Source organism: Anopheles stephensi, chromosome 2 (genome assembly GCF_013141755.1).
Source record: "Anopheles stephensi strain Indian chromosome 2, UCI_ANSTEP_V1.0, whole genome shotgun sequence".
NCBI lineage: Eukaryota > Metazoa > Arthropoda > Insecta > Diptera > Culicidae > Anopheles > Anopheles stephensi.
Genome location: NC_050202.1, coordinates 36,124,413 through 36,136,124, shown reverse-complemented (window position 1 = coordinate 36,136,124; position 11,712 = coordinate 36,124,413). Strand labels below are relative to the sequence as shown.

The 11,712-nt window shown below is 47.7% G+C and overlaps 1 protein-coding gene across 1 annotated transcript; it reads left to right on the top strand.

Moving 5' to 3' along the window:
- The first annotated feature begins 355 nt into the window (after positions 1-355).
- On the top strand, positions 356-1,517 carry LOC118508419 (myb-like protein K). Its single transcript, XM_036048190.1, has 2 exons — positions 356-1,147; positions 1,358-1,517. Exons 1-2 carry the CDS (start codon positions 516-518, stop codon positions 1,455-1,457), a joined length of 732 nt encoding a protein of 243 aa, XP_035904083.1. The 5' UTR covers positions 356-515; the 3' UTR covers positions 1,458-1,517.
- Positions 1,518-11,712: the final 10,195 nt, after the last annotated feature.

Below are 11,712 nucleotides of genomic sequence, written 5' to 3'. Positions count from 1 at the left end.
GGATGACGCGAGGCTCAATGCCGACCGGGACTGCCCCCACGACAGCTGGAACTTCTGCATCTGCGAGAAGAACCCTAGTTGGGGTGAGCATGGTACGCCGGTCGACATTGCAGCCGGTTATCGAGGTGGACACAGACGCAACCGACAAAACACCGACTGGACAAACGATAGAGACTTTCCTCGAGCGATACCCTGCTGGCGGCCGACGGGTCAATCCGGTGGAGCGGGCAAGTGCTATGTTGACTGGTTTCGTGCGTACTATACGCGACGGCCAGAAAACTAGGGGCTTCTCTGCGCTGCCGAGGGACTGGGAGGCCGCCATCAGGTCCGTCCTCGTAGTACTGGCCGAGGTAATCGACGATAACAAAACAATGACCACGACAAAAAACACTTCGACATCGACTGACCCAGCCGAGCCTCTGACATGTGTGGAGGAGAGCGAGCTAGACCTTGTCGGGGGACCCGAGGAGCGGGGAGCCGAGTGAGATAAGGAGGTGGTGGCCGAGCCCCCAAACATGGAGGCCATGCCGCCCATTCCACCTCCAGCGGTTCCGCTGCCCCCGGGAATCTCGATGAACGAGCTTGCACTCACTCTGCACATGGCGGAGATAATCAGTGAGGCTAATACGGAACTCTTGAGGAAAATGGACAGCCTAACAAAATTGGCAAAAGCAATAGCAACAGGACAACAACCACATGACATAGGCACAACGACCGACTTGGCTAGCGAACAAGAACAAACACCAGACATCCCTCCAACCACAACGGACATCCCTCAGACGACAGACGACGCCACAACATCTGCAAAAACCGGACTGGAAACTAAACGCAGCAAGAAAAATAAGAAAAAGAACACCAAGACCTCACCCCAGAAAAACGGGACCGACACGGAAAGGAAAAAGGACAACAAAAACGCAAACGGACAAACCCAGATCAAGGACAAGTCTCACGAACCCGAGGCCGAATGGACAAAGGTCATGAGCAAGCAGGCGAAGCGACGGGCTCGGAAGCAGCAACGCAAGCAGGAGGCCGCGGTCATTGCAGCAGCTCAGTTACAAAAGCCGCAGCCGGAGCAGCAGCAGCCACCGAGGGAGCAACAGTCACCAAAACGCAGCAGTAGGCAGCCGGACGCGCTGGAGGTGGAAACCATCAACTCCACCACCCAGAAGGACATCATGCGTATTCTGCAGGAAAAGCTCGGGGATGACCGGCAGAAGGTCGTGCGCACGAGGACGAACTTCCAGGGGAATATTCTTCTGGAACTCTCCTGCACAGACCACGCGGAAACCCTGGAAATGTGGAAGAGGGTATCGGCTGCGCTGGAGGACAAGGCAAAAGTCCGACCAAGGACCCCCACCACCAGGCTGATCTGCACCAACATCCCCCCAAGCTGCTCAAACGAGGAGATCGCCACGGACCTGAGCGCCGCCCTGGGAGTGACGCTGTACGCGGAATAGATCAGCACCGCCAATTCCAGCTACGGAACGCTAGTAGCGTTCTTCGGCTGTCCGGAAGCGGCGGTTACAGATGCGGTTCTGCAAAATCAGCACGTCATCGGGTTCAGTCGGTGCTGTCGGCTGAAGAAGGTGGAGGCGAAGCGCCAGTGCTACCGCTGCTACGAGTACGGCCACATTGCGTCCCACTGCCGTGGAAAGGACCGGTCGAGCAAATGCCATCGCTGCGCAGAACCAAAACACACGGGACAGTGTGTTAAGGAGCGGAAGTGCCTAGTCTGCAAGGGCCCGGAAGCAATCGGGCACTCGTTTGGACAGCGCCAGTGCCGCCAAGTAGGAGACGTAGTACCTTCACGGCCCAACCGGCGCGCCTAAGGTCCTCCAACAGAACCTGAACCACAGCCAGCTGGCCCAGGACATGCTGCTGCAGACGGCCCGAACGGAGGGCCACGACCTCTTGCTGCTCTCAGATCCATACCGGATCCCAGAGAACAATAGCAACTGGGTGGTGGACCCGACGGGCAGAGTCGCAGCGGTTTCAACAGGAAGATACCCCATCCAGCGCATCATCGAGAACCGGCGGGACAGCTTCGTCGTGGTGGAGATGCGCGGCATTGTGTTCTGCTCTGTATATCTACCTCCTGTGGGTCCCAATGCGACGATAGAAGACTACAGACGTAAGTGGACTGAAATAGCGTCTGTGATTCCACGCAACCGGGACACCGTGATCGGCGGAGACGTCAACGCCTGGTCAGGAGCGTGGGGAATGGAGCGTAGGAGCAACGATGGAGAGCGGGTGCACAGGGGAGCAATCGTGATGGACGCAGCGGCTTCGCTCGAACTGGTCCTGTTGAACCGGGGTAACCGGCCAACATGGGTCAGCCACAGTGGCCGCAGCTCCATTGTCGACGTAACCTTTTGTAGCAGGTCTCTCGTGGGCGACAACAACTGGCGAGTCTGCGACGAAAATCCGAGCGACCATAACACCATCAAGTTTACGGTTGGGAGGACGACGGCACAGACAAGCACTGGTCGAGGACAGCAACAGGCAACGGAGGGCAGATGGGCAACTCGGTTCTTCAACGAGGACCTGTTCGTCGAGATCATGGGGTCGTTAGACATCCATGACCGTACTCTAATGGCAGATGAGCTGACGCAAGCAATGTCCACAGCGTGCGACGCCACAATGCCGCGACTGCCGGCAGCCAGAGGGGGAAGACGATCAGTGTACTGGTGGAATGACGAGATTGCCCAGTTACGACGGACCTACATCGGAATGCGCAGAAGACTACGGAGAGCCCGAACGGACGAACAACGAGACGAAAGGCGGCCGGCTTATACTGCAGCGAGGGCAGCACTGGATCGAGCGGTCAAGGCCAGCAAGAAGGCCAGCAGCGACGAGTTGCCCGAACAGCTGGGGCCTCACGGATTCGGGCCCGGCTACAAAATCAAGAAGCAGCAATGGGAAGGAGCTCGCGTGCCTATGGAACGGGATCCCACTAAACTGCGCCACATCGTCGGGGAGCTCTTTCCAGAGCGGCCACCTATGGAGTGGCCAACATTGGCAGAATGGACGGATCAGGACTCGGAGCGGGATCCAGTTACTGAGGACGAGTTGGTGAGCATTCCAAAATCGCTCAACCCACAGCGCGCCCCCGGTGATGATAACATCCCAAACGTGGCCCTGATAACAGCGATGAAGGCTTTTCCCGGCGTCTTCAGGAGAACGTTCCAGCACTACATTAACTGCGGCCACTTCCCGGAGGAATGGAAAAGGCAACGATTGGTGCTGTTCTCCAAGGCAGGGAAACCACCCGGGGAGTCGTCGTCGTACCGGCCAATCTGTCTGCTGAGCGTCCTTGGTAAAGTGCTTGAGCGACTCATACAGCGCAGGCTCACGGATCATCTCGATGCCACGGGAGGACTGGCTGATGCTCAGTATGGATTCCGGAAAGGACGCTCCACTATGGACGCCATCAACAGGGTGCTCGCCAACGGAAGAGTTGCGCTGGACAAGAAGCGCAAAGGCGACCGACTGTGTGCGATGGTGACAATCGACGTGAAGAACGCCTTCAACATGGCCAACTGGACAGCGATTGGAGAAGCTCTGCAGAGAAGAAACACGCCACCGTACCTTCAGGCGATGCTGCGGAACTACTTCGTCAATCGCACACTCCACTACGAGACGGATGAAGGGCTGGTTTCGCAACCAGTGTCGGCTGGTGTTCCGCAGGGTTCGGTTTTAGGACCAACACTCTGGAACGTCATGTACGACGATCTTCTCCGTGTGGAGTTGTCCGGGAAGCGGGCGGACATCATCGGATTTGCTGACGACGTGGCCTTCACCCTCATCGGTAGAGATACGCAGGAAGTCAGCGACCATGCTACGAGGAACCTTGAGACGATCGAGCGCTGGATGAGCGGAGTTGGTCTGCAGCTGGCCCACCAAAAGACCGGCTACATGATCTTCTGCACCCATCACAACCCGCAGATAGGCCAACTGACTGCGGGTGGGCACACGATTAACTCGGAGGAATCGCTCAAGTACCTAGGGGTCGAACTCTGCCGCAAACAGCACCACGGCCGGCATCTGGAGAAGGTGTGCACCAAGGCATCTCGAATAACGAATGCCCTGACCGCCTTGATGCCGAACAAATGTGGACCGAAGAGCAGCAGAAGGAGACCGCTGGTCAACGTGGGGAACAGCATCGTACGCTATACGGCACCGGCGTGGGGACGGTCACTTCTTCAAAAGGAGATCCATCGCACCACGATCCAGAGAACGCATCGGACAGGGGTGCTTCGAGTTGCCAGCGCCTTTCAGACGACCTCATACGACGCCGCCTGTGTGGTTGCTAGTACCATCCCGTTAGTTCTTCTCCTAGAGGAGGACATACGCTGCCACGACGAGAAGGCAGCGCGGGGCGGTCCAGCACCGGGAATACGAGAACGGCAGCGTGAGGAGACGCTGAGACGCTGGCAGCAACAGTGGACAGCTGGAGCAGAACAACAGAGAGCGCCGGGTTTGAAGACGAGGAGAATGATCCCAGACATTATGTCCTGGGTGAATCGCAAGCACGGAGAAGTTGACTTTTACGTTTCCCAACTATTTACAGGTCATGGATTTCTCCGGAGCTACTTCGTCGACAAAGGCATCCTGGACGGCTCGCCAAACTGCCCGGTGTGTGAAAACACCGTGGAGGATGTCGAGCATGTCATGTTTCACTGTCCACGGTTCGCTCGGGCACAGCAGGAGATGCAACAGCAGTGCCACACCCGCCTCACGATGAACAATCTAGCGGCGGAAATGTGTGCAAGCAGCAGTACATGGGAGGCGGTTCGAACTGCCGCTCGGACGATCTTCAAAACACTTCAACTGAGGTGGAATGAGGAGAGTCCGCCAACGGCAAGACGACGGCGACAACATCGACAGCGGACGAGAGAGCAAGCTGGGCACTAATAACTTCCTCTTTTCCACAACATAGGACACCAAATTTGGATGCAGCAGCGGCAGCGACGAGTAACCAGGGCCTTTGCTTGAGCAAAAACCCGCCCGGTAGTTACGGCAACGGACGAGCGGATTGGAGCAGCACTGGCAGAAGGAAGACGCGAAGCAGCAGCAGCAGCACAGACAACTAGGACAACAACAACAGCAAGGGTGCACAGCACACACGTCCCTACATGGAGTACTTCGCACTTCAGCGCATCGGCAGGGGTCGGATCAGGTCGAGGAGTGGTATAGTGAGGTCCCACCGGTTGCCAAGTCCGCTTCTCGGGCCTGGTGTCACGGTGAATCCCACATAACCCAGATCGGGGAGCACTGTCATGCCGTGACATGCCCCCGTGACGGTGTACCTTTTGAAGGTTCCCTCCCCGTAAACAAAAAAAAAAAAAAAAAAAAAAAAAAGGGTAACCAAATGCCTCGTCATCTAATTAGTGACGCGCATGAATGGATTAACGAGATTCCCTCTGTCCCTATCTACTATCTAGCGAAACCACAGTCAAGGGAACGGGCTTGGAAGCACTAGCGGGGAAAGAAGACCCTGTTGAGCTTGACTCTAGTCTGGCATTGTAAGGCGATATAGGAGGTGCAGCATACGTGGGAGGGCCCGTCTCGTGCGGACCCGCCTCTGAGATACCACCACTCTTACTGTTGCCTTACTTACATGATCGGTGGAACAAGCGCGGGCCTCAGGTCCGGGCCGTTGCAGTCACTCACTCCCCCGCCGGGAGCGTGACGGGCGGTCAGCCTGCAGCTGCCCAATGCGCCGTGTTTCTCGCTCAGCGTCCAGCCATGTCGCTGGGAGGCGCCTCCCGGGAGCCGTGCCGTGGTGTCGTAGCAGCGACGCGCGCCGTGCCATCGCGCCCCGCCGACCGTGAGCCGTGGCCCGCAAGGGTCAAGCACGCGTACGTCGGTGGGCGCGTGGCCGGCGCTGCGCACGCTCGTTTGCGCCGCCCGCACTCTCGCGCCCGGGTCCGGCCACCGCCCGGCTCGAAGACATCTGGGCAAACCTATCGGTCCACGTCATGGACAGTGCCAGGTGCGGAGTTTGACTGGGGCGGTACATCTCCAAAACGATAACGGAGGTGTCCAAAGGTCAGCTCAGTGTGGACAGAAACCACACGCTGAGCATAAGGACAAAAGCTGACTTGATCTCGGCGTTCAGTACACTCCGGGACAGCGAAAGCTTGGCCTTACGATCCTTTTGGTTATAACGAGTTTTTAGCAAGAGGTGTCAGAAAAGTTACCACAGGGATAACTGGCTTTTTTTTCTTTTACGTCGTGGGGAATCTTCTTAGATACGGCTTCTCCATCGAAGCCGCATGCCGGATTTTTACCGACTAAACCCCACGACGTGCGCAGCCCGCATCCCCTCCACAAAGCGCCGCGAGGCATAGTGGAGGGTGGGGTTTGGCCCTTATAACGGGCATTAACGCTCGGACCCTTTGTTCCGCTCTTTGCCATCCAGTGGACGTCGCTGATGTTGGCGCTGTACGGTGACTGGCTCACCACTCTGATGGAGAATGTTGTTGCGCAGCTAGCGGCCGGATGTTGTAGCAGAGGTGACGGCGGCATCTTCATCCGACGACATAGCCTGTCGCCGAGACTCATCACCTCTGAGCTCGTTGCTACGGAACAGTTCGGGCAAAGAAGAGGCCACCTCCTCTTCTTCCTCTCTTTCTCTACTCTACTCTCTCTCTCTCTCTCTTTTGCTCTCACTTCCTTTCTATTTTTTTTAATACAAACCACCCTTTCGTTATCCACCGACATCCAAAAAGCAAATATCTTCCTTCACCACTTTAGGGAATTCTTCTCTATCTATCTCTCTCTCTTTCCCCCCCATTAACCCAGGTCACCCACTCAGTTCCAACTGACACATAAAATAGCGATTATCCCTCTTCCAACGTGATTTCCTTTTCTTGTCTTGTAGAGAATTATATTTTTACTCCTTGCCTCTTTCTTTCCTATTTATTCAAGCAATTTATTATGCGTCAACCGTCTTTCTAATAGCGATATACTTTAGTTAACGCACGGTGTCCGGGAGAAGTGTTTTTAAAAAAAACTTAACTTTATTTCCATCGACCGGCGGAGTTAATAACCGTTCGGATTAGCGTCTGAGTATCAACTGAACTGTTTGGATGGATGCTGGTGCGCTGGTCCGTGTTGAATTATGCTGCGTGCTGAATAATGCTGCGTTGCAAATTATGTTGTGCGCGCTGCTTTGTGGTTTGTTTGTTTATCGGTGGCGCGTTCTGCTGCGTGGCGTTTCTCGTGTTACGCTGTCGTCTTAACTCCTTACTGCGCTGTCGTCTTAACTCCTCCCCTCTTAAATGACTTTGCCCTCAAAGTCTCGTTGCTGCGTGGAATGAAGTTGGTCTGCTAACGAACGTTTCTGGTCGTTTCGCTTGAGTCATGTTTACTGTTATCGTCGTTCTCTTGAAGTGGAAGAATAAACAGATTATAAATGCGCATAGGCATATGAATGCAAAAGTTCCTCCGAATACATTAATTTTCCATCTTAGAGAATCATTCTGCAAGTTAATACTTTTTAGTTTTTCTCTATGTTCTATGGTGAGTTTTTGTACGAGTTGGAGAGGCGGTTTATGTTCGATTTCACCCTTATCGATGTTGATTCCTGCTGTTGATTTGAATGGTTTACCAGGAATGGTGACTTCGTCGTTTGAATAAATTTCTCCATTAATGATAATGTTACAATTTTCGAATTGTATGACGTAGGAACCGTTCAGTACTTGGTTCATTTTGCTGCAGTTTGATGCGATTTCTGCTATTGCGTCGTTGATTAGTATTGTGTCGTCTTTGATTCTTTTTATGAAGCCTCGACTATAAATCTTTTCGTAGTCACATTGTGAATCTTCTCTTCTCACAATTTGTTGAATGCATGTTGTGGGTTGTTGTATGCCGATTTGCGGACATATATAAACATCTTCTTGTTGTTGGCACTTCTCTGTCATGGAATATACGTGGGTTTGATTTTGTAATATAAAGTTTTGTGTGACGATTATACGTGCATCGTGTTGTATTATCGAGTCAATGTATTCGTGCTCGTAGATTTTTGAAGATAGTTTGGGGAACTTTAGCATGTATAGTATATGAGATTCATTTACTGCTACTTGGGCAGTTGATTGCCTTAGCAATTCTTCCGGTGTGTTGTATTTAATGTTATTCTTCTCAAGAAACTGTTCTATTGATGTCAGATCCTCAAGGGATAGTAGCTTACTGCTCGGAATACCGTTTTTAGCTAACAGTATAGCGTCTTCTATGACATCCAATTTTTCTTGTAGCATATTTATGTTGGAAAGTAGAATAAGTTTCCGAATTTCCACTTGGTGTGACTCATAGCGTTCGTTTTCGATATTTACGACTTGGTTAGCGACATCAGTTATTTGTTTCAACCTGTCGTTGAAGCCTTGGTTGATTATTATTTGTTTGTTGCTTTCTGCTATCAGGGAGTTCATTGTGGAGTTTATGACATGTAGGTCGTCTGCGTCTGGAGTTCCAGCGATCCATTTCCAAATTTTGCCTATCGTGTCCCATCGTTTTTGTCTTTTCACAAATGGTTTGATTTTCGCAAAAGTGTCCTTTAGCATGCTAGCTTTTATGCTGATCAAATTTTCGATAGATTCAGTAGAATTTCCATTTGGACTATCTTGTAATGTTTTCTCTATTGTTTCGTTTATATCAGTTAAATCTATTGGATGTATTGTTCTTACGTATCCAATTTGAATCTTAGCTTTACCTATCGGTATTATGGCTAATGGATTGTTATTTAAATCATATATGTTTATGTCTGCGAAAATTAGTTTGATCAACAGGATCGTAAGTATTCTGTAACGATAGTTAAAACAATTTTGAAAAAGTATTAATATTTTTTCATTACTTTCTTAAGTTTACTTTATGTATTTTTCGATTGTTTGAATCGATAATATATGTTGGATGATTCTCCTTTACTTTTACTGCATTAAAACGACTTTCGCGTTTGTTATTCGTCTTTTTCTTTTCGAATGCATATTCGTTTTCTACGTAATCCTTATATTTTTCATCTTTGATTTTTTCTTCATTCTTTTTGAATATCTGTAGTATTCTTTCATTTGTTTTTTCTCTTATTCTTGATCTCTCTAGCGGATCGTTTGATATTTCTCCTACATACACATTTCGTGGTGTATCCTTTATGAATGAATGAATGCTGTGATTATACTTATAAACAGCTTGTTGTACTAATGTTATAATGCTCATCTCTGGATTGAGTTTTTTTGTGCATCTAGCGATTTCTCTAATTGTTGAATGGCAACGTTCTATTTGTCCATTCGTTTCTGAACGATTAACTGGAGTTTTAAATATTTTTGTTCCTAGGTTTAGTATTGATTGTTCGATAACGTTTGAGACAAACGTACATTCGTTGTCTATTACAATTTGAGCTGGTAAGTCCCAGTCATATAGGAGTTGTAGTAAAACTTCCTTTATATCAGCAATTGATTTCGATTTTATCGGTCGTATTTTAACGTATTTTGAAAATTTATCTATAGATGAGATAAATAAAAAGTTTGCGTTATAAGCAAATATGTCAATATGGATAATTTCTCCAGGATATGTCGGTATTGGTGTTTTTACTGGTATAAATTCTTGGGGTTTTCTCTCGTATTTTTCTGTTTTACATATCTCACAATTTTTTACAATGTTTTGAATACTTTTTCTCATTCCGGGAAAGTAGAATTTTTTTATAAATTGCAATGAGTTTTCCTTAGTATTTCTGTGAGCAAAATTATGAATATTCTTGATTTCTTCAATTTGTGTTTCTTCATCGCATAGGTCTTGTACTTGTCTTTGGGAAAATCTAGCTTTGATTGTTTTTGGATTGTAGAGAGTTTTATAAACTTCTTGGATAATTCCCATTGTTTGTTCATCTGTGTGAATTCCATTAATTACATTTGGATTGATTAATTTTTTGAATTTATCCTTGATAAAATCAGAAGTAAATGTTGGTTCAATAAAAATATGTCTTCTGAATTTTGGGAAAGGGGTAATTAATTGGTATGAAGAATTAGTTCCAATTTTAAATACTAGTTGGTTGTGGAATACATTAATTGGTGCTTCTGTTGAAGGTATATAAGAATGATCGTCTTCGTCAGCTGAGTGCTGAGTTGGCGTTAATGAGTTTAGTTGTATACGGGAAAGTGCATCTGCTACAACGTTTGATCTTCCGGGTTTGTAGAATAATTGGTAATCGTGTTCCTCCATGAAAGATTTCCATCTTTTCAGTTTTGCGTTGTTGTTCTGCGGAGATAAAGCAAATGTTAATGGTTGATGATCTGTATGAATATTAATTTTAGCTCCGTATATGAAATTTCTCAATGTTTGTAGTGCCCAAACGATGGCAAGCATTTCCTTTTCGTTGGTTGCATAATTTTCCTCTGTTTTGGAAAGAGTACGAGAAATGAAGGTTATCGGTCTATCACCGTCGTGACATTTTTGTGAAAGCACAGCTCCTAGTGCTTTTTCCGATGCGTCTGTTGTTAGTTCGAATGGCTTCTGGAAATCTGGAAAAGCTAAAACATCATTAGAAGATATTATGTCTTTAAGGGTTTGAAATGCGTTTTTTGCGGTTTGATCAAATTTAATAGGGAAATTTTTTGATTCGTGTTTGGAAATTTGGCGATGGCCATCCTCCCCTCTTAGGAGTTTTGTGATGGGTTTTGCCAGTTGTGCATAGTTTTTAATAAACCTGCGGTAGTAACCTGACATTCCTAAGAATCTTCTTAGTTCTTTAAGGTTTTGTGGTTCTGGGAATTTTTTTATGGCTTCAATCTTTTTTATATTTGGTTTAAGTCCTTCACTTGAGACTATGAATCCGAGGAATTCAACTTCTGTCTTTAGAAATTCAGATTTATCCGGTTGTATTTTGAAATTAGCGGCTCTCAGAGTTTCTAGAACAATTCTTAAATTTTGCAGATGTTCTTCAACTGTTTTGCTAAAAATGATTATGTCATCGATGTAAATGTGACAAATTTTTCCGATGTGTTCCCTTAAAGTGTCGTCCATGACGCGTTGGAATATTGAAGGGGCATTTTTTAAACCAAATGGCATGCGTACGAATTCATATTTTCCGTTGTTTACTGAAAATGCAGTTTTTTCGATATCATTTTCCGACATAGGTACTTGATGAAATCCTGACGCTAAGTCAAGAGTTGTGAAATATTTATTTGAACCTAGATTGGCTAAAACAGTAGATGGATCCGGAATAGGATATTTATCGCTTATTGTTTGAGTGTTCAATTTTCTGTAGTCTACGACAAGTCTATATTTTTTTTCATTGGCAGCATCCAGTTTTTTTGGAACAATCCACACTGGTGCATTGTATGGGGATTTCGAAGGTCTGATGATTCCATCATTTAGGAGTTTTTCAATTTGCTTGTTAACTTCACCTTTAAGTGCTTGGGGATAGGGATACGTTTTACTATAAAATGGTGATTCATCTTTTGTTCTTATTGTCGCTTTTACTCGCGATGTACAAGGTAGTTTCAAATCTGGTGGTTGGAAAAGATCTTGATATTCCTGTAATAGGTCATGTAGCTTTCTTTTTTCGTTTTGGTTCAGATGATTATCACGAATGTTTATTTTATTTACTTCCTGTAGTTGGTATTGTTGTAATGGAATGACATGTGTGCCATCAATGATTAATATTTCATTGGCTGTGTCAATTACTGCTTTAATTTCCTTTAGTGAATCGTGTCCAATTAT